The 23337-nt window shown below is 43.2% G+C and overlaps 1 protein-coding gene across 1 annotated transcript; it reads left to right on the forward strand.

Annotated features, from left to right (window-relative positions):
* The first annotated feature begins 22523 nt into the window (after positions 1-22523).
* Positions 22524-22880, forward strand: LOC138877942 (uncharacterized). Its single transcript, XM_070157587.1, has one exon. It carries the CDS (start codon positions 22524-22526, stop codon positions 22878-22880), a length of 357 nt encoding a protein of 118 aa, XP_070013688.1.
* Positions 22881-23337: the final 457 nt, after the last annotated feature.

The raw sequence follows: 23337 nt of genomic DNA on the forward strand, positions 1-23337 counted from the left end.
CAGGCATGCCACCAGATAGCGATATTGATTTCTGTATTGATTTGGCTCTAGGGACCCAGCCTATATCTATCCCACTGTATCGTATGGCTCCAAAAGAGTTGAAGGAGCAGCTTGTGGAGTTGTTAGCAAAGGTATTCGTCTGGCCAAGTGTTTCACCTTGGTGTGAACTAGTGCTATTTGTGAAGACGAAAGATGGGATAATGCAGATGTTCATTGATTACCGCCAGTTGAACAAGGTTACCATCAAGAACATGTACTTGTTGCCGCATATTAATGATTTGTTTGACCAGTTGCAGGGTGCTATGGTGTTTTCAAGATAGACTTGAGATCGGGATACCATTAGTTGAAGATTCGGGATTTAGATGTCCCGAAGACTGCCTTCCATACTAGATATGGCCATTATGAGTTTCTAGTGATGTCCTTCGGCTTGATTAATGCCCCAACGGTGTTTATGGACTTGATGAACCATGTGTTCAGGCCTTATATCGATTCCTTTGTTATTGTCTTCATTGATGACATCTTGATTTACTCACGTAGCCTAGGGGGAGCACGAACAGCTTTTGAGAGTGGTGCTTTAGACATTACGAGAACATAAGCTATATTCTAAGTTCTCCAAGTGTGAGTTTTAGCTAGAATCTGTGGCATTCTTGGGGCATGTTGCATTAGGAGTAAGGTAGATCCCAAGAATATTGAGGGAGTCCAAAGTTGGCCTCGTCCTACTTCGGTGACTTAGATAAGGAGTTTCCTGGGGTTAGCATATTATTATTGTCTATTTGTGCAGGGTTTTTCATCCATTGCAGCACCTCTAACTAGATTGACCCAAAAGAGTGCTCCGTACCATTGGTACGATGATTGTGAGGCGAGATTTCAGAAGCTCAAGACAACTTCTACTACAACACTAGTTCTAAAATTGCCTTCCGGTTCGAGGATGTATACAGTGTATTATGATGATTCACATGTTGGCTTGGGTTGTGTATTGATGCAGGAGGGGAGAGTTATTGCATATGTTTCATGTCAACTAAAGATTTATGAGAAAAATTACCCTGTGCGCGATCTAGAGTTAACCGCGATTGTTCATGCTATTAAGATCTAGAGGCATTATCTTTATGGGGTGTCATGTGAGGTTTACACCGATCATCGTAGCTTATAGCTTTGTTCAAGCAAAGAGATCTCAATTTGAGGTGGCACAGATGGATTGAGTTACTGAAGGATTATGACATCCCAGTTCTTTATCACCTGGGCAAGGAGAATATAGTCACGGATGACCTGAGCAGAAAGGTAGAGAGTATGGGTAGCTTGGCATTCATTTTAGCAAAGGAGAGGCCATTAGCTTTGGACATTCAGTCCTTGGCTAACATACTTGGGAGGTTGGACATTTTAGAGCCCAGGTGAGTTCTTGCATGTGTTGATGCTCAGTCTTCACTATAGTAGATCAGGACTCAACAATTTGATGATACGTATTTGATGGTCGTGGCAAGGAGGTTTCTATCGGCGAGGATGGCGTTCTACGACTCCAAGGTCGTCTATGTGTTCCTAATGTCGATGGCTTGAGATGAAGGATTGTTGAGGAGGCACACAGTTCTCGGTATTCCATTCACTCAGGTGCTACGAAGATGTATCATGACCTGAGGCAACATTATTGGTGGCAGCGAATGAAAAAAGACATAGTTGAGTATGTATCTAGGTGTTTTAATTGCCAGCAGGCCAAGTATGAGCACAAGAGGCCAGGTGGCCTACTGCAGCAGATGACTATACCTGAGTATAAATAGGAGTGCATTACTATGGACTTCTAGTTGGGTTTTTGTGGACCTTGCGGAAGTTTGATGCAATTTAGGTTGTCGACAAGTTGACCAAGTCGGCACACTTCATTCTAGTTGTGAATACATATACTTCAGAGAAGTTGGCCCAGATTTATATTCAGGAGATAGTTCGGTTGCACGATATGCCTGTTTCCATCATATCAGATAAAGGCCCTCAGTTCACTTCACATTTTTAGAGAGTCATTCAGAGGGAGTTGGGAACCCGTGTAGAGCTCAATATTGCGTTTCATCCACAGATCGATGGGTAGTCAAAGCGGACAGTTCAGATCTTGGAGGACATGCTTCGGGCATGTGTGATTGACTTTGGGGGGCAATGTGATCAGTTCTTGCCTTTGGCCGAATTTGCTTACAACAATAGTTATTAGTCCAACATCGAGATGGCTCCATTTGAGGCTTTATATAGTCGGCGATGTCATTGTCCCATCGGGTTGTTTGAGTCCGGCGAGGCTAAGTTATATAGTACTAATTCGGTGGTGCCTTGGAAAAGGTAAAGTTGATTTAGAAGCGACTTTGCACATCACAGTCCAGATAGAAGAGTTTGGAGGATCAGAAGGCACGTGATGTATCATTTATGGTAGGCGGAAGGTTGTCTCGAAAGTCTTACCGATGAATGGTATTATGAGATTCAAGAAGAAGGGCAATCTTAGCCCAAGGTTTATAGGCCTATTTGAGGTATTGAGGCGGGTTGTGGAGGTTGCTTATGAGCTTGCTTTACCTCCTAGCCTATTAGGGGTTCATCCAGTATTTCACGTGTCTATGCTCCGGAGGTATCACGCCGACTTTTCAGATGTGTTAGACTTTGGCACTATTTAACTAGATGAGAGCTTGGGTTATGAGGAGGAGCCAGTTGCCATTGTTGCCAGACAGGATCGCTAGTTGAGGTCCAAGAGGATTTCCGTGGTAAAGGTTCAGTGGAGGGGCCAACCAGTCAATAAGGAGACATGGGAGTCCTAAGAGGACATGCGGAGCAGATATCCACACTTATTCAGCACTTCAGGTATGAATCTAAACCCGTTCGAGGACGAATGTTTATTTACGAGGTGGAGAATGTAATGACCCGACTGGTTGTTTTGCTTTCTAGAACCCTATTCCCCTAAATGAAACTTCTTGTGCTCGCTTTTATTGATTTATGACTTGCAGGGATGGTTAGTTTGAGATATGGAAGAGCTAGAGTTAAAATCGGAACACTTGGTTCCTTGAGGTTGGCTTAAAGGCAAAGTTTGACTTCGGTTAATATTTTGAGTAAACGACCTCAGAATTGGGATTTGACAGTTCCAATAGGTTCGTATGATGATTTTGGATTTGGGCATATGTTCTGTCGGGTTTTGGATGACCTGGGAGCATTTTTGCGCCTAATAGTGAAAGTTGGTTCTTAAAGGTTTTAGAAGTTCTTTAAATTTGGTTTGGATCAGGTTTTGGGGATATTGAGGTCCAAATGGTATTTTGAGATCGAGAATAGTTCTGTACTGTCATTTAAGACTTGCACGCAAAATTTGGTATCAATTCGAGGAGTTTAAGTACGTTTCAGCGCATTGGAAGTAAATTGAAGTACTTGAAGTTCTTAAGTTTGATTCGATTGGTTTTAGGGCGTGATTCTTAGTTTTGATGTCGTTTCGAGCATTCCGAGAGTTCGAGCGAGTCTGTTTTATGATTCCAAACTTGTTGGTATGTTCGGGCAGGGCTTAGGGGACCCCTAGTGCCAATCGGACGAGGCTCGGACCAAGTGGAGAATTTGGAGCAACAGCGGAATGTACCAGGTTTGTCATAATGGCACCTGTGCTTGGCTAGCCATAGGTGCGATCCAAGCCTCGCAGAAGCGGCCAAGGAAGGGCAACCTAGGTTCCGTAGATGCGGCCGATCCTTCGCAGAAGGGGGACCATAGATGCGGTTGCCCATCCGCAGATGCGATGCCATCCGACCCAGGCTATTTTTAAAGAAGTGGACTCTTGTCCGCAGAAGCGAGGGTGCAGGTGCGACCCTTTGACTACAGGTGCAGAAACCGCTGGAGGCAGTGAGCCTCATTTAATACGGGCTTAGGCCAATTTCTATAACATTTTCTTCCACACTTGGGCGATTGGGGAGCTTTTAAGGAGGGGATTTCGACCTAGCTTTGTAAGGTAAGTGATTTCTACTTAATGTGAGTTTAATACATAGATTATGGGTAGAGTTTAGCATGAAAATGGGTAGAAACCATGGGTTTAGGTGAAAAACCTAGGATTTAATAAAATAATATTTTACCACAAAAATGATTATGGAACTTATTAAAAATCATATATTTATGTTCCTTAGGGTATGGGTAACATCTTTCTTCGAACATTTCCGGAATCCGGGCACGTGGGCCCAGGGTGAATTTTAGGAATCTTGCATTTTGGGTTGGGTAATTACTTAAATAGTTAGAATGTAAACTTTTCAACACATATTGATAGTTTTTACACTATTTTAATAGTTTTGGATTTGTTCGGCTCCGATTTGAGGGTTTGAGCGCATTCTTGAATTTGGAAGTAGGACTTGAGACGAGGTAAGTCTTCTTTCTAACCTTGTAAAAGGGAATTAACCCCATAGGTGAATTAAATAAATGTGTGTACCTATTTGGTGGGGCTACGTACGTACGAGGTGACGAGAGTCCATACGTAGCTAGTATCATGCTATTGTCTGGGTAGTTTAGGACCCGTATCATGCTTTACTTGAAATGTTTGCACCCTTACTTGCTAATTCAATTACTTAAGTCATCGGAACTTGATAAAAAAAGTGTAAAAGGTAAAATTTACTTACTTGAAAGATTTAATGGAATGCTTTACTATAAAGGTGAAATTGTGTTTCCTTCGAAAACAAATTGCTATTTGTGAATCAGGCCGAGAGCCTCAGTAGTAAATTGATGCATCTATGGTTCGCGGCATTCGACCCTCCTGGAGTGCACAGTTTAAACATTATGTTGGATCGGGTCGTATGAACTCGACATAATTTGCGCATGATAATTATTTGGAACTCTTTATGATTGATACTGCTTAAATGTCTTAAAATGTAAGCTGTTAAATGAAAAAACTGATTTGAAATTTATAGTTGTGAAAGAAGAACTATTCATTTCCTATTATTGAGCTTTTAGTAATATTCATGAAATCTATGATTAGTATAACACTTTGATTATATTATTTTTTTCCCATAGTAAGTGTCAAAATCGACCCCTCGTCACTACTTCTTCGAGGTTAGACTGGATACTTACTGGGTACATGTTGTTTATGTACTCATACTACACTTCTGTACTTAATTGTACATGATATGAGGCAGGTGCATCCAGTTACCCATTCGGCACGCATAGTTGTTCCCTACCTCGAGACTTCACGATGAGCTGCCTTCAGAGCCGTTCTACAACAGCTGGAGTCTCCCTTATGTTTTATTTTTCTTTCTATTTCCTTTCAGACAGTAGGCTGACATTATTTTGTATATTCTACTAGATTGCCCACACACTTGTGACACCGGATCTTGGCACACACACTAGTAGACTTATGACTTTGGGTTTGCTTATATGATTTTTATTTGTACTCACTACTTCCACTTTTTTATGTTACACTTGCAAAATTTCTAAATATTTTTAACAAATAAGGAGATGTTACCACTTAATAATTTATTTAAAAGGGAAACCACTAGTTTGATCAGTGTTGGCTTGCTTAACAACGGTGTTGGGCGCCATCACGACCTATAATGGAATTTGGTCATGACAACATGGTATCAGAACACTAGGTTCACGTAGGTGTCATAAGTCATGGGCAGACCTAATAGAGTCTTGCGATTCGGTACAGAGACGTCTGTACTTATCTTCGAGAGGTTATGGGGTGTTATAAAACTACTCTTTATTTATCTTCTATCGTGCAATTGATGGATACACTAAATTCTCTCTCTTATTCTCTCATAAATGGTGAGAACGCACGTAGTAGATGTTCCGGACCCAGGAGGAGCTGCTCCCCCTATTGCTAGAGGCCGGGGTAGGGCACCGGCCTAAGGTAGGGGACGAGGATTCATAAAGTTTCCCCAGTTGCACCACTAGTAGATCTAGTAGAGGATCCCATTATTGAGGAGCAGAGCGAGGTGCCCGCAGCAGAGCCTGCCCTAGTAGATTTCCTGACAACACTGGGCTTTCAAGAGGTCGTGGGCTGTATGCTGGGGTTCATGGATTCTATGACCCAGACTGGTTTATTTCCAAAAGACCCAGCAACATCCCAGGTGGGAGGGGGAGCACAGACCCCTACTACTTAGGATTACGGGCATGCAGCTGTAGTGTATTAGACTCCGGGTACACTAACTATGGATGGGTCCCCGCCAGTTGCAGCAGTTGTACCTGAGCCCAGCCGAGCTGCAGATAGTGAGCCGCAAAAGCTATTGGACAGATGGACTAGGCTACACCCTAATGTCTTCGAAGGTGGGAGACATGAGGATCCCCAGGACTTCATTCATCGGTGCAGGGACAGACTGCACAACATGAGGATATTGGAGTCTCATGGAGTGGATTTCACTACTTTCCAACTGGAAGGTAGGGCCCGTAGATGGTAGCAATCTTATCTTCTTGGCAGACCAGTGGGTTCTCCTCCCATGACTTGGGGCCAGTTCACACAACTTTTCTTGGATAGGTATATTCCAGCCTCCGAGAGGTAAGAGTTGCGGTATTAGTTTGAACAGCTCGAGTAGGGTCAGATATCAATGATTGATTATGAGGTGAGGTTTTATGAGTTGTCTAGCCATGCACTTATGATACTTTCTACTAACGCAAAGAGAGTACGGAGGTTTGTTGCGGGTTTGCACTCTGGTATTAGGGCTAATATGGCCCGGAGGTTAAGATGGGGACTTCTTATCAACTTAGTGGAGATTGCTCGGAGGATTGAGGGCTACCGTCAGAGAGGTAGTGAGAAGATGCAGCAGGACAAGAGGACCCATTTCTTTGGAGAGTTTATAGGTGCCCCAGCTCAGGGCAGAGGTTAGTTTGGGAGGGGTCAGCCTAGCAGGCCCACATATTCAGCACCACCAACTCCTCGGGGTGCTCCGGTGCAACCCTATTTTAGCGCCATACCAGAGAGTTCTTACCGCCTACCATCCATCCAAGGTTCTTCCAGTGGGTACTCAGGACACCATGCTTCTTCTAGCTCCTATTTAGGTACCACGCCGGAGAGTTCATACCGCCCACCAACTATTCAGGCTTTTCCAGTGGGTCTTCAAGCCATCAGGGTCAGAATTCAAGACAACAGATCACCGTAGCGAGGGGTTGTTTCAAGTGCGGACATCTCAATCTAATGAGGAGCTTCTGCCTTGGGCTCTGAGGAAAGGTAGTGCAGCAGGGCCAGCAACCCATGATTACAGCACTGGCTGTCCGACCGCCTAGAGACGGAGGGCAAGCTAGTAGAGGCCGTCCTAGAGGTGGAGGCTAGGCAGGGGGAGTTTAGCCAGCTATAGCTTAGTTAGGTGTAGACCAACCAGTGGGTGATCTATCTAGATTCTTTACTTTTCCGGCCAAACCAGATGCATTGGCCTCAGATGCTGTGATCACAGGTATTACTTGCTTCTGCCGTAGGGATGCTTCAGTATTATTTGATCTAGAGTCTACCTATTCATATGTATCATCTCTGTTTGCTCATTTATAGGATATTTCTCGTGAGTCCTTGGGTACTCTTGTTTATGTGTCCACTTTTGTGGGTGATTATGTGATTGTGGATCAGATTTATCGGTCCTATGTGGTCACATTCTGTGGTTACGAGACTAGAGCGGACCTTCTGTTGCTTGATATGACTGACTTTGAGGTCATCCTAGGTATGAACTGGTTATCTCCATATCACGCCATCCTTGATTGTCATGCCAAGACTGTTACTTTAGCGATGCCAAAGTTTCCGAGATTGGAGTGGAAGGGTTCCTCTATTAGTACAGCTAGTCAGGTCATCTCTTTTATAAAGGCTCAATATATGGTCGAGAAGGGATATTTGGCTTATCTAGCTTATGTTCGGGATACTACCGCAGAGTCTTCGACGATTGATTCAGTGCCAGTAGTCCTTGAATTTGCCGATGTGTTTCCTTCTGACCTTCCATGAATGCCACCAGATCGTGATATTGGTTTTTGTATTGATTTGGCTCCAGGTACCTAGCCTATATCTATCCCATTGTATTGTATGGCTCCTAAAGAATTGAAGAAGTTGAAGGAGCAGCTTGAGGAGTTGTTAGCAAAGGGGTTCGTCTGGCTAAGTGTATCACCTTGGGGTGTACCAGTGCTATTTGTGAAGAAGAAAGATGGGACTATGAGGATGTGCAATGATTACCACTAGTTGAACAAGGTTACCATCATGAACAAATACCCATTATCGCACATTGATGATTTGTTTTACCAGTTGCAGGGTGCTTGGGGTGTTTTCTAAGATCGACTTGAGATTGGGATAGCAATAGTTGAAGATTCGGGACTTAGATGTTCCAAAGACTGCCTTCCGTACTAAATATGGCCATTATGAGTTTCTAGTGATGTCCTTCAGCTTGGCTAATGCCCCAATGGCGTTTATCAATTTGATGAACCAGGTGTTCAGGCCTTATATTGGTTTCTTTGTTATTGTTTTCATTAATGACATCTTGATTTACCTACGTAGTCTGGGGGAGCATGATCAACATTTGAGAGTGGTGTTTCAGATATTGCGAGAACAAAAGCTATATGCTAAGTTCTCTAAGTGTGAGTTTTGGCTAGAGTCTGTGGAATCCTTGGGGCATGTTGTATCAGGAGAGGCTATTAAGGTGGACTCCAAGAAGATTGAGGGAGTCCAGAGTTGGCCTTATCCCACTTTGTTGACTGGGATTAGGAGTTTCCTGGGGTTAGCAGGTTATTATCGCCGGTTTGTGCAGGGTTTTTCATCCATTGCAGCACCTCTAACTAGATTTACCTAAAAGGGTGCTCCGTTCCGTTAGTCCGATGATTGTGAGGCGAGCTTTCAGAAGCTTAAGACAGCTTTGACTATAGCACTGATTCTAGTATTGCCTTTCGGTTTGGGGATGTATACGATATATTGTGATGCTTCACGCGTTAGCTTGGGATATGTATTGATGAAGGAGGGGCGAGTTATTGCATATGCTTCGCGTTAGCTAAATATTCATGAGAAGAATTACCCTGTGCACGATCTAGAGTTAGCCGCGATTGCTCATGCTCTTACGATCTAGAGGCATTATCTTTATGGGGTGTTATGTGAGGTTTACACCGATCATTGCAACTTACAACATTTGTTCAATCAAAGGGATCTCAATTTGTGGCAGGGCAGATGGCTAGAGTTACTAAATGATTATGACATCACTATTCTTTATCACCCAGGCAAGGCGAATATAGTCGTGAATGCCCTGAGTATAAAGGCAGAGAGTATGGGTAGCTTGGCATTCATTTCAGCAGAGGAGATGCCATTAGATTTGGACATTCAGTCCTTGGCTAACCGACTAGTGAGGTTGGACATTTTAGAGCCTAGTTGAGTTCTTGCATGTGTTGTTGCTCAGTCTTCAATATTGGAGCAGATCAAGACTCGATAGTTTGATGATCCACATTTGATGGTCCTCAGAGAGACGGTACTGTAGGGTGTTTCCAAGGAGGTTTCTATCAGCGAGGATGGCATTCTACGACTCCAGGGTCGTCTATGTGTTCCTAATGTCGATGTCTTGAGAGGAAGGATTCTTGAGGAGGCACATAATTCTCGATATTCCATTCATCGAGGTGCTACGAAGATGTATCGTGAACTGAGGCAACATTATTGGTGGCAGCGGATGAAGAAAGACATAGTTAAGTATGCAACTAGGTTCTTTAATATCCAGCATTTCAAGTATGACCGCCAGAGGCCAGGTGGCCTACATCAGTAGATGACTATACCTGAGTGGAAATGGGAGTGCATTACTATGGACTTCGTAGTTGGGTTGTCGTTGACCTTGAAAAAGTTTGATGCCGTTTGGGTCATTGTCGACTGGTTGACCAAGTCGGCACACTTCATTCCAGTTGTGACTACATATCCTTCAGAGAAGTTGGCCCAAATTTATATTTGAGAGATAGTTCGGTTGCACTGCGTGCCTATTTCTATCATATCAGATAGTGGACCTAAGTTCACTTCAAATTTTCAGAGAGCCGTTCAGAGTGAGTTAGGAACCCGTGTAGAGCTTAGTACTTTGTTTCACCCACAAACCGTCGGGCTGTCAGAGTGGACAGTTCAGATCTTGGAGGATATTCTTAGGGCATGTTTGATTAACTTTGGGGGACAGTTGGATCAGTTCTTGCCTTCGGCCGAATTTTCTTACAACAACAGTTATCAGTCCAACATTGAGATGGATCCATCTTAGGCTTTATTTGGTTGGTGATGTCGTTCTCCCATCGGGTGGTTTGAGCCCGGCGAGGCTAAGTTATATGGTACTAATATGGTGAATGATGCCTTGGAAAAGGTAAAGTTGATTCAAGAGCGACTCCGCACAGCACAGTCCAGACAGACGAGTTACGCTGATCAAAAGGCACGTGATGTATCATTTATGGTAGGCGAGAAGGTTCTCTTGAAAGTCTCGCCAATAAAGGGCATTATGAGATTCGGGAAGAAGGGCAAGCTGCGCCAAAGGTTTATAGGCCCATTTGAGGTGTTGAGACGGGTTGGGGAGGTTACTTATGAGCTTGCTTTACCTCCCAGCCTATCAGGGGTTCATCCTATATTTCACGTGTCTATGCTCCAGAGATATCATGCTGACTTGTCATATGTGTTAGTCTTCAGTACTATTTAGCTAGATGAGAGCTTGGGTTATGAGAAGAAACCAATTGCCATTGTTACCAGACATGATCGCTAATTGAGGTCCAAGAGGATTTCTGCGGTAAAGGTTAAGTGAAGGGTCCAACTAGACTAGGAGGCGACTTGGGAGTCCGAGAAGGACATGCAGAGCAGATATCCACACTTATTCAGCACTTCAGGTATGAATCTCAACCCGTTCGAGGACGAACGTTTGTTTAAGAGGTGGAGAATGTAAAGATCTGACCGGTCGTTTTGCTTTCTAGAACCCTTTTTCCCCAAAATGAGACTTCCCGTACTTGCCTTTATTTATTTATGACTTTCGGGGATGGTTAGTTCGGGATTTGGAAGAGCTCGAGTTAAAATCAGAACACTTGGTTCCTTAAGGTTGGCTTAAAAGGCCAAGTTTGACTTCGGTAAACATTTTGAGAAAACGGCCTCGGAATCAGGATTTGACGGTTCCAATAGGTTTGTATGATGATTTCGGACTTGGGCGTATGTTCAAATCGGGTTTAGGATGACCCGTGAGCATTTTGGCGCCTAATAGTGAAATTTGGTTCTTGAAGGTTTTAAATGTTCTTTAAATTTGGTTTGGAGCGGGTTTTGGTGATATCTAGGTCCAAACAGGATTCCGAGACCGGGAATAGTTCTGTAATGTCATTTAAGACTTGCATGCAAAATTGGTATCAATCCGAGTAGTTTAAGTACGTTTCGGCGCATTGGAAGTGAATTCAAGAACTTGAAGTTCTTAAGTTTGTTTGATTGGTTTTAGGGTGTGATTCTTAGTTTTGATGTTGTTTTGGGCGTTTCCAGAGTTCGAGCGAGTCCGTTTTATGATTCTAAATTTATTGGTATATTCGAGCGAGACCCCTGGGGTCCCGAGTGCCAATTGGACGAGGCTCAGACCAAGTGGAGAATTTGGAGCAACAACTGAATGTACTAGGTCTGCCATAATCGCACCTGCGCTTGGCCAGCCGCAGGTGCGAGCCAAGCCTCGCAGAAGCGGCCAAGGAAGTGCAGCCCAAGTTTCGCAGATGCGGCCCATCCTCCACAGAAGCAGGTGCTCGTCTGCAGATACGACACCAGCTGTCCCAGGCTACTTCCATAGAAGCTGACTCTTGTCCGTAGAAGTGAGGGCGCAGGTGCGACCATTTGACCGCAGGCGCGGAAACCGCTAGAGGCAGTGAGCCTCATTTAATACGGGCTTAGGCCAATTTTTATCACATTTTCTTCCACACTTGGGCGATTAGAGCGCTTTTAAGGAGGGGATTTCGACCTATCTTTGTAAGGTAAGTAATTTCTACTTAATGTGAGTTTAATAGATAGATTATGGGTAGATTTTAGCATGAAAATTGGTAGAAATCATGGGTGTAGATGAAAAACCTAGGGTTTAATTAAAAAAATGGTATTTTACCATAAAAATGATTATGGAACTTAGTAAAACTTAAGTATTTATGTTCCTTAGGGTATGAGTAACAACTTTCTTCGAACATTTCCGAAATCCTGGGACGTGGGCCCGGGGGTGAATTTTAAGAATCTACCATTTTGGGCTGGGTAATCACTTAGATAGTTAGAATATAAAATTTTGAACACATATTGATTAGTTTTTACACTATTTGAATAATTTTGGATTTGTTCGGCCCCAATTTGTGGGTTTGAGCACATTCTTGAATTTGGAAGTAGGCCTTGAAATGAGGTAAGTCTCGTTTCTAACCTTGTAAGAGGGAATTCACCCCATAGGTGAATTAAATAAATGTGTGTACCTATTTGTGGGGGATACGTACGTACGCGGTGATGAGAGTCCATACGTAGCTACTATTATGCTATTGCTGGGCAGTTTAGGACCCGTATCATGCTTTACTTGAAATGTTTGTGCCTTTACTTGCTAATTCAATTATTTAAGTCATCGGAACTTGATAAAGGAAGTGTAAACGGGAAAATTCACTTACTTGAAAGATCTAATGGAATGCTTGACTGTAAATGTTAAATTGTGTTTCCTTTGAAAACAAATTGCTATTTGTGGATCGGGCTGAGCACCTCGGTATTAAATAGATGCATCTATGGTTTACGCCGTTCGTCCCTCTAGTAGTGCACAATTTAAATATTATGTTGGATCGGGCCGTACGACCTCGGCATAATTTGCGCATGATAATTATTTAGAACTCTTTATGATTGATAATACTTAAATGTCTTGAAATGTAAGCTGTTAAATGATAAAACTGAATTTGAAATTTATAATTGTGAAAAACGAACTCATCATTTCCTATTATTGAGCTTTCAGTATTATTCATGAAATCCATGCTTAGTATAACACTTTGATTATATTACTTCCCATAGTAAGTGTCAAAGTCGACCCCTCGTCACTACTTCTTCGAGGTTAGACTAGATACTTACTGGGCACATGCTGTTTATGTACTCATACTACACTTCTGTACTTAATTGTACAGGATCTGAGGCAGGTGCATCTAGTTACCCATCCATCGCACATAGTTGTTCCCCACCTGGAGATTTCACGGTGAGGTGCCTTCCAAGCCGTTCGGCAACATGTGAAGTCTCCCTTATGTTTTACTTTTCTGTCTATTTCCTTTCAGACAGTAGGCTAGCATTCTATTATATATTCCACTAGATTGCCCACACACTTGTGACACCAGGACTTGGCACACACACACTAGTAGACTTATGACTATAGGGTTTCTTACATGATTTCGATTTGTACTCACTACTTCCTCTTATTTATGTTACACTTGAAAATTTTCTAGATCTTTTTAACAAATAAAGAGATGTTACCACTTAATAGTTTATTTAAACGGGAAACCACTAGTTTGATCAGTGTTGGCTTGCCTAACAACGATGTTGGGCGCCATCACGACCTATAATGGAATTGGTTCGTGACAACATGGTATCAGAGCATTAGGTTCATGTAGGTCTCACAAGTCATGGGCAGACCTAATAGAGTCTTGCGGATCGGTATAGAGACATATGTACTTATCTTCAAGAGGCTATGGGGTGTTAGGAAGCTACTCTTTAGTCATCTTGTATCTTGCAGTTGATTGTATACTAAATTCCCTCTCTTATTCTCTCACAGATTGTGACAACGCACGCAACAGATGTTTCGAACTTGGGAGGAGTTTCTCCCCCCGTTGCTAGAGTCCTGGGGAGGGCACCGGCTCAAAAGGGACGAGCACATCCCAGAGTTTCCCCAATTGCACCACCAGTAAATCCAGTAGATGATCCCATTATTGAGGAGTAGGGCGAGGTGCCCGAAATAGAGCCTGCCCCCGTAGATTTCATGACAGCACCGGGCTTTCAAGAGGTCATGGGCCTTATGTTGTGATTCAAGGATTCTATGACCCAGGCTGGTTTATTTCCAGTAGACCCAGCCACATCACAAGTGGGAGAGGGAGCAGAATCCCCTACTGCTCAGGCTCTTGGGCATACAACTGTAGTGTATCAAACTCCGAGTACACTACTCGTGGACGGGGCCCAGCCAGTTTCAATGGTTGTACTTGAGCCTAGCCCAACTGCGGATGGTAGGCCGTAGAAGCTATTGGACAGATGGACTGGGCTACACCCTCATATCTTCAGAGGTGAGCGACGTGAGGATCCCTAAGACTTCATTGATCGGTGCAGCGACAAACTGCACAACATGAGAATATTGGAGTCTCATGGAGTTGATTTCACTACTTTCTAGCTGGAGGGTAGGACCCGTAGATAGTGGCAATCTTATCATCTTGGCAGACCAGTGGGTTCTCCTCCCATGACTTGGGTCCAGTTCACACAACTTTTCTTGGATAGGTATATTCCACCCTCCGAGAGGGAGAATTGCGGTATCAGTTTGAGCAGCTCGAGCATGGTCAGATGTTATTGACCAATTATGAGGAGAGGTTCTCTGAATTGTCTCACCATGCACTTTTGATACATCCTACTAACGTAGAGAGAGTGCGAAGGTTTTTTGTGGGGTTGCACTCTGGTATTAGGGTTAATATGGCCCGTGAGGTTGAGATGAGGACTTCTTATCAGCTGGCTGTGGAGATTTCTCAGAGGATTGAGGGCTACCATCAGAAATGTAGAGAGCATATGTAGCTGGACAAGAGGACCCGTTTCTCTAGAGAGTTTAGAGGTGCCCCGGCTAGAGGCAAAGGTCAGTTTCGGAGTAGTCAGCCTAGCAGGCCCATATATTCAGCCCCGCTACCTCCTCGGGGTGCTCCAATGGGACCCTATTTCAGCACAATACTAGAGAGTTCTTATCACCCACTAGCCATCCGGGGTTCTTCTAGTGGGTGCTCAGGACACCAAGGTTCTTCCAGCTCCTATTTTAGTGCCACGCCGGAGAGTTCATACTGCCCACCAACTATTCAGGCTTCTTCCAGTGGGTCTTCAGGCAATTAGGGTCAGACTTCAGGACAACAAATCACCACATCGAGGGGTTGTTTAAAGTGTGGAGATCTTAGTCACATGAGGAGGTTCTGCTCCAAACTTTGGGGCAAGGCAGTGTAGCAGGTCCAGAAGCCCATGATTACAACACCGGCTGTCCAGTCGCCTAGAGGCAGAGGGCAGGCTAGTAGGGGCTATCCTAGAGGTAGATATGAGACCCCATGTTTTTTTTTCTTTTTCTCTTACATAATATACGTAACGTGGCGTGGTTATATTAGGTATATATGATTGGGTGTAGCACATGGGGAGAATAAGAATGAAAATGTGTGGTAATATCAAGGAACTAAACTAAAGCTGTAGGTCAAAGAAATCCCTTAAACAAAGGTTCATGGTTAAAGAAATGGCTCGGGTGGCACCCCGCGCGTTCGGAAGGTTTAAGTTAATTTACACATGTGGGATAAGACCAAGAGTGTCTAATATGCTAATGTTTTATGAGGTATTATAATATCACACGGGTCACATGTTAAGTTTTGGAATCAAGCAAGTTGCAAAATAAAGGTCGGCAAAGGTTATCGTAAATTTCTCTAATAAATTTTCTAAACTTTGGGTCAAATGTATCAGATCCTTTCTCCCAATATATAATGAGTAATGGGACCCACAACCTATCAAATCGAAGGTCTACGAGTCTAGTTCGCAAACAAAAACACCTCTCATCAATCCGACATCCGAGTAAAATGTTATGACTGTTTTACCGCAGACTGTCCAGGCTTAAACCGGGTCGCGAACCGGGTCGGGTCAAACAAGTAGTATAAGTCAGAAAATTCAACTTTTCAGGCCTAAAAACATTTCATTTTCGTCAAAAAACAGTGAGGGAGCTGAAGAGAGGGTTCCATGGTGGTCTTGAGTGATTAAGGTACGTTTTTAACGATTTCTACCGTTAAAGTTTGTCCCCGTGCCTAGAAACTCAATCTTTACGCTTTGCAATCATTTCCCCCTTCTATTAGCTGTGTTTGGAGCTATTCTTGGAAGATAGGAATTTGTTGTTCTTTCTGGTTCTTTAAGCTTTATACTTGGTTTGCCAAGGTAATCATCTTGGGACTCTTTTATGATCGTTTTTACAAAGTTCTACGGACGTTTTGTCAAGTTAGGGTCATATGGCAAATCTGCAGATTTAAACTCAATTATGAACTGTTTATAGGTGCGTATAAGCTGCATATATATAGTGTTTTTGATGTTTAGGACCTAAGGAACAACTTTTGTAAAGGAACTATAGGCATTCGGACGTTCGTTGGAAAGGTATGTTAAGGCTAAGCTCCGTCCTTCCTTTTAGCACAAATTCTGGGAAATTCCTAAGACGTCAAATGTGATATTTTACTATTCTATTGCTAGAAAGACCTTTTGTGAAAGGCATTGGGATCGTAGCTGAAGTATTTTCATGATGCTATTAGGTTGATATTCCACTCATTCGGTTAAATAGGGTATTTGACATCTATATATGTTATTTTGTCGACTTTCTTAACTATATGTCTATATATGTGAATTCTTATTCGTCTTTGGGTTGTGTAACTAGAAAATAAAGGCATTTAGTATTTGCGATCAGTCATTCTCCCTTGTTAAAGTGTATCTTAAAATCTCTAAAGTGACACGTCGATTTCCAAAAATCTCAAATATAATTTTTATGTTTAAACTACTAAGACACTTGATTTTTTTTAAAAATATTTTCTTTTACTAAATATCAAGAAATCAGATATAAGGACTAAGTGAAGCACCTTAAGCTTTTTAGCAACCTCTTCAGAGTTAAGTTATCTTTCTAAAAGTCGAGTTAAGTTTCCAAGCTTATTCAAAAGAAAGAAAACATATGAGGTTCCACGAGACAATTGTATGCGATACAAAGATGATTATGAGATTATGAGAATAAGAGTACCTATGAGCCAAGGTTGGCTAAGTTCTTGTTATGGCCTATTATGTGCATTCAAAGTTCATATCATATACGGCATTTTATGCATGGACTTCGAGCTATAATCGGAGGTAAGGGGCCTATTTGCCCGAAAAACTATATATATTGTACAAATGGCCACAGGTTGGCGATATGATACCGATTAGCTACCGTAAGAGACCGCCATTGCTAGCATTTGGTTGGATATGTCATGCATTTGCATCAATATATATGTATTCACGACATACGATTACACGAGCATACCATGCATATTTGATTACCATGAGGTCGAATGTCGGCCATGGAGGCTATCAGAATTTTAGTGTCAGGTGGTATCTCTATTACTTTTTTCATCAACTATGTATGATTCTATTTTGTGCCTTACATACTAGTACATTTTTATTCGTACTGATGTCTCGTTGCCTGGGGACACTGCATTTTTGTTTTGTGCGTGCAGGTCCAGGTAGGGACTCTGATCGACCCCTCCACTAGGATTTTGGGGTTCAGCTGTGAGTTGGTAAGCTCCACCTCTTCCTGGAGCTTTCATAGGATGGTTACTTTTGTTGTACAGTTTGGGTATAGTCGGGGCCTTGGCTCGACAGTGCTTATGACACTCTTAGAGGCTAGTGTGGACACAGTATTCTGGGTTTCTTTTTACAGCTTCCAGTCTCCATCCCATAGGCTTGGCATGTATATATATGTGTGTAGGCATGTATGTCTCCAGTCGCGGCCTCGTCGGCCAGCTAGTACTTTATTATTTTGGCTCGTCTACCTTTGTTTATATGGCTTATTGTTATTCAGGTCATGACCTTAATGGTCCAGGTTTAGTATTTCAGATGTTGTGCTGCCCGATATGTTGGGCCCCCAGTTTAGTTAGCTTGTATGTTTAGTGGCTAACTCGATTGAATACAGTATCGAGTGCCAGTCATGCCTCCACTAGTTTGGGGCTTGACAAACTTGGTATCAGAGCATGTCGTATCCTAGGGAGTCCACAAACCGTGTCTAGTAGAGTCTTGCTTATGAGTGTATTATGCACCACACTTATAATCAGGAGGCTATGAGGCATTTAGGAATGGTTACGTTTCTTTCAATTAATAGATCGTGCTATAGAGCGAAGTTATAAGAACATATAAAATCTAAATCGTGCTTTGTGTTTCTTATCTAACAGGTTACCTATGCTCAGGAGATAGCACAACGAGAGATAGGTATGGATCCGGGGGAAGGTACCAGTCGTTCCCCACCGGGTCAGAGGGATAGATTTCCCTTAGAGGCACACAGTGAGTCTCCAGTACCCCTAGTTTCAGCTTCCCCTGCACTTGTTGGAGCCCAGGGAGATGCAGTACCCCCAGCCTCACCAGTTCCATTAGTACCTGAGGCAGCTAGAGACACAGGACCTCTAGCACTTGTTATTCCGCCATCAGAGATTGGGTAGCAGGGGATAAGGGAGGCAGTTCAGTTGCTGACTAGGATGGTTTCTATTCATGAGCAACAACTAGAGTCGGAAGCAGGTTCCCGGAGAGATCGGACAGGAAGCTCGACGGTACGAGAGTTTCTTCACTTGGACCCTCCAGTATTTACAGGATCCAGTTCCACTGAGGATCCCCAGGACTTTAGACCAAATGTATAGAGTATTGAGGGTGATGCATGCCTCCGTCACCGAGGTTGTGGAGTTGGCTTCTTTTCGACTAAGTGATGTAGCCGTCCTATGGTATGAGGCATGGGAGAGATCTAGAGGACCTGATGCTCTGCCAGCAGAGTGGGAGGACTTCTCTGAGGCCTTTTAGCCCATTATTTGCCACGGGAGGTTCGGGAGGCCCGTCTTGACCAGTTTCTTAGCCTGAAGCAGGGGGATATGAGTGTGAGGGATTATAGCCATAAGTTTAATTCTTTGGCGAGGTATGCACCAGATATCGTACGTACCATGAGGGCTAGAGTTCATCATTATGTGGATTGTTTGGGGGATCATCTGATTAGGGACTGTAGGGTAGCATCGTTATCGGATGATGTAGATATTTCCCACATACAGGCTTTCGCTCAGACTACAGAGGACCTTTCCCGTCGGATTCGTGATACTCGGAGGGATAGGGAGTAGAGTAAGAGGGCTCGTACTATGGGGTCTTATAGGGAGACATGAGGTGATTTTAGGCCTCCACTCCATCGATATCCACCTCGGTCAGCAGGTAGTTTCCCACTAAACAGATGTAGGGCCAGCGGTTTGATCGTTATATTCAGTCAGGATCGGGGCAGAGCTCAGGCCAGCCTGAGGGCCGTCGACAGGAGCGTTCCGCACAAATGAGACAACTTAGTCTTCCATGTACTCAGTCCGGTAAGCTGCACACCGGGAAGTGTAGACAGGGTTCGAGTGCATGTTATCATTGTGGGCAAACAGGACATTTTATTAGCCGGTGCCTGGGGTTAGGCAGAGGTGCACTAGCTCAGCCTTCAGGATCCACCGCAGCCTCTTCGCCATTAGTCCGTGCTCCCCGACCAGGTCCACAGTCTACTCAGGGACGTGGCAGGGGGAGAGGTGGAGGAGACATCTCAGGTTCTAGTGGTGGCCAGAACCGTTTTTATGCGCTCACAGGCCGACAGGATTTAGAGGCATCCCCAAATGTTGTCACAGGTATATTGACAATACATTCTCATGCCATTTATGCATTGATAGCTCCCGGCTCTACATTTTCATATATTACTCCATTTATTGCTGGTAAGCTTGACATGAGATCTGAGTTGTTGCCACAGTCAGTTGAGGTGTCTACGCCAGTTGGCGACTCTATTGTAGCTAATCATGTCTATCGAGGTTGTATAGTGTTAATTAATGACCGTCCAACCTCTGTTGATTTAGTTTAATTGGTTATGCTAGACTTCGATGTCATTATGGGTATGGATTGGTTGACAGCTTGTTATGCTAATATTGATTTTCGTGCAAAGTTGGTCCGATTTCATTTTCCTGGTGAGCCTGTCCTTGAATGGAAAGGTAATGCAGCCACGCCCAAGGGTAAGTTTATTTCATAACTTAGGGCTCGAAAGTTTATTACTAAAGGCTGTATATACCATCTGGTTCATGTCAGAGATATAGATAAGGAGCCAGCGACTCTTTAATCGGTTCCTATTGTGAATGAATTCCCGACGGTATTCCCTGACGAGCTTCCAGGAATTCCCCTCGAAAGGGAAATCGATTTTGCTATAGATTTGCTTCCTGATATGCAGCCTATATCCATTCCTCCCTACAGAATGGCTCCTACAGAACTAAGGGAATTGAAGGAACAACTGAAGGACTTGCTCGATAAAGGCTTTATTAGGACAAGTACATCCTCATGGGGTGTTCCGGTGCTCTTTGTTCGAAAGAAAGATGGATCCTTGCGGATGTGTATTGACTACATGCAACTAAATAAAGTCACTATCAAGAATAAGTATCCTCTTACACGGATTGATAACTTGTTCGACCAGTTACAAGGTGCCAAATGCTTTTCGAAGATCGATTTGTCAGCTACGAGTCAAGGATATTGATATCCCAAAAACAGCATTTAGGACGAGGTATGGCCGTTTTGAATTCCTTGTCATGTCTTTCGGGCTTACAAATGCCCCAGCAGCCTTTATGGATCTTATGAACCGAGTATTCAAACCATTCTTGGATGAATTTGTGATTGTGTTTATTGACGACATCCTGATATATTCACGATCAGAAGCCGAGCATGCAGACCACTTGCAAACTGTATTGCAGACTCTCCAGGACTACAGGTTATATGCTAAATTTTCTAAATGTGAATTTTGGCTAACTTCTGTAGCTTTCTTGGTCATGTTATTACCGGTAATGGTATCAAGGTTGATGGCCAAAAGATTGAAGCTGTGATGACTTGGCCGAGGTCCTTGAATCCGATAGAGGTTCGTAGCTTTTTAGGCTTGGCAGGATATTATCGAAGGTTTGTGGAGGGATTTTCCTCTATCTCTGCACCATTGACGAAACTGACACATAAGAGAGCTAAGTTTCAGTGGACTGAGGCATGTGAACAAAGTTTTCAGGAGCTAAAGAAAAGGCTTATGACGGCACCTGTCTTGACTCTTCCGGATGGCGCCGAGGGTTATGTTGTATATTGTGATGCCTCGAGAATTGGCCTAGGTTGTGTTCTTATGCAGCATGGTAAGGTTATCGCGTACGCCTCCAGACAGTTGCGGAAACATGAACAAAACTATCCTACGCACGATCTTGAATTAGCCGCAGTTGTCTTCGCCCTAAAGATTTGGTGGCATTATCTATATGGGGTTCATATTGATGTTTCACCGACCACCAGAGCCTTCAGTATTTATTTAAACAGAGGGAGCTGAACCTACGACAAAGAAGATGGCTAGAATTACTAAAGGACTATGATGTTGATATTTTATATCATCCCGGCAAAGCTAATATTGTTGCTAATGCCCTTAGCCGGAAGTCCATGGGCAGTCTAAGCCATGTTGAAGCTGATAAGGTCAAGATGACCAAATATCTATGCCAGCTAGCTTATTTATAGGTGAGTTTGGTAGACGCAGAGGGTGGATGCATTCTCGTTCAGAATACAGCAAAATCTTCTTTGGTTATTGAAGTGAAAGAGCGACAACACGAGGACCCTGAGCTTATAAAACTGAGGGAAAGTATTCCACAGCAGCGACAACCTTTATTTGAGCTAACTGGAGATGGAGTCCTTAGATACCAGGGCCGCTTGTGTACCAACAGTCAAAGAGCTCCGCGCCAAGATTCTTTTGGAGGCCCATTATTCTAGATATGCAGTTCACCCCGGAGCGACAAAGATGTATCGGGACCTTTGACAGATCTATTGGTGGAATGGAATGAAAAAAGATATCGCGGAGATGGTAGCCCAATGTCCCAACTGCCAGCAAGTTAAAGCCAAACATCAGAGGCCTGGAGGCCTAACTCAGTATATTGAACTTCCATTATGGAAATGGGACATGATAAATATGGACTTCATCACTGGTTTGCCTTGCACTCCACGGAGGTATGATTCTATTTGGGTAATTATTGATAGGCTTACAAAATCTGCTCATTTCCTGCCAGTTAGGACGACATATTCAGCCGAGGATTATGCCAAGCTTTATATTCGAGAGATTGTTCGCCTTCACGGAGTGCCATCATCTATTATCTCTGATCGAGGGGCTCAATTTACAACACATTTTTGGAAATCTTTTCAGAAGGGTCTAGGCACGCAGGCAAATCTTAGCACCGCTTTTCATCCGCAAACTGATGGACAGGCAGAGCGTACTATTCAGATAGTTGAGGATATGTTACGTGCCTGCGTGCTAGATTTTAAAGGAAGTTGGGATGATCATATACCTCTTATTGAGTTTGCTTATAATAACAGCTTCCAAACTAGTATTCAGATGGCCTCTTACGAAGCACTATACGGGCGGAAGTGTAGGTCGCCGATCGGTTGGTTCAAGGTCGGGGAAATAGAGTTTCTAGGTCCTAATTTAGTCCAGCAAGCAATGGAAAAGATAAAACTTATTAGAGACCGGCTGCGTACAGCACAAAGTCGGTAGAAGTCTTATGCAGATGTTCGACGACGAGACTTAGAGTTTGATGTGAAAGATTGGGTTTTCCTGAAAGTATCACCTATGAAGGGCGTCATGTGATTTGGAAAGAAAGGAATGCTTAGCCCCAGGTATGTTGGACTGTATAAGATTATTCAGAGGATTGGTAGGGTGGCGTACGAGCTTGATTTGCCTTCAAAATTGGAAGCAGTCCATCCTGTGTTTCATGTATCTATGTTGCAGAAGTGCATTGGAGATCCTTCACGTATTACGCCCATTGAGGATATTCACATTGCTGAAGACTTATCTTATGCAGAGGTACCAGTAGCTATTTTAGATCGGCAGGTAAGAAAGCTTCGAACTAAAGAAGTGGCTTCCGTGAAAGTGTTATGGCGAAATAACAACATCGAGGAAATGACCTGGGAAGCTGACGAGGAAATGAGGAAGAAGTACCCCCACCTATTTACGACTTAAGGTGAGTCGCATTTATATAATTGGCTATTATTTCTTTACAGCAACTTAATTGGATTTTAAATGACTTGAAAGAGCAATTTAAATTTCTTATTGCGAGATAGCTATACGAAGCCTAGTAGTTGAAATCTTCAGAATTTGATTTATGCTTTGCAAATGTAACAAATATAGCCTTGCAAATAATGTATTAGCAGGAATAACAAATGAAACCAAGGAATTGAATTGACCCATTTGCGGACGAATGTTCTTAAGGGGGGGGAGACTATGAGACCCCATGTTTTTTTTCTTTTTCTCTTACGTAATATACGTAACGTGGTGTGGTTATATTAAGTATATATGATTGGGTGTAGCACATTGGGAGAATAAGAATGAAAATGCGTGGTAATATCAAGGAACTAAACTAAAGCTGTAGGTCAAAGGAATCCCTTAAACAAAGGTTCGTGGTTAAAGAAATGGCTCG

This window comes from Nicotiana sylvestris, chromosome 9 (genome assembly GCF_000393655.2).
Source record: "Nicotiana sylvestris chromosome 9, ASM39365v2, whole genome shotgun sequence".
Lineage (NCBI taxonomy): Eukaryota > Viridiplantae > Streptophyta > Magnoliopsida > Solanales > Solanaceae > Nicotiana > Nicotiana sylvestris.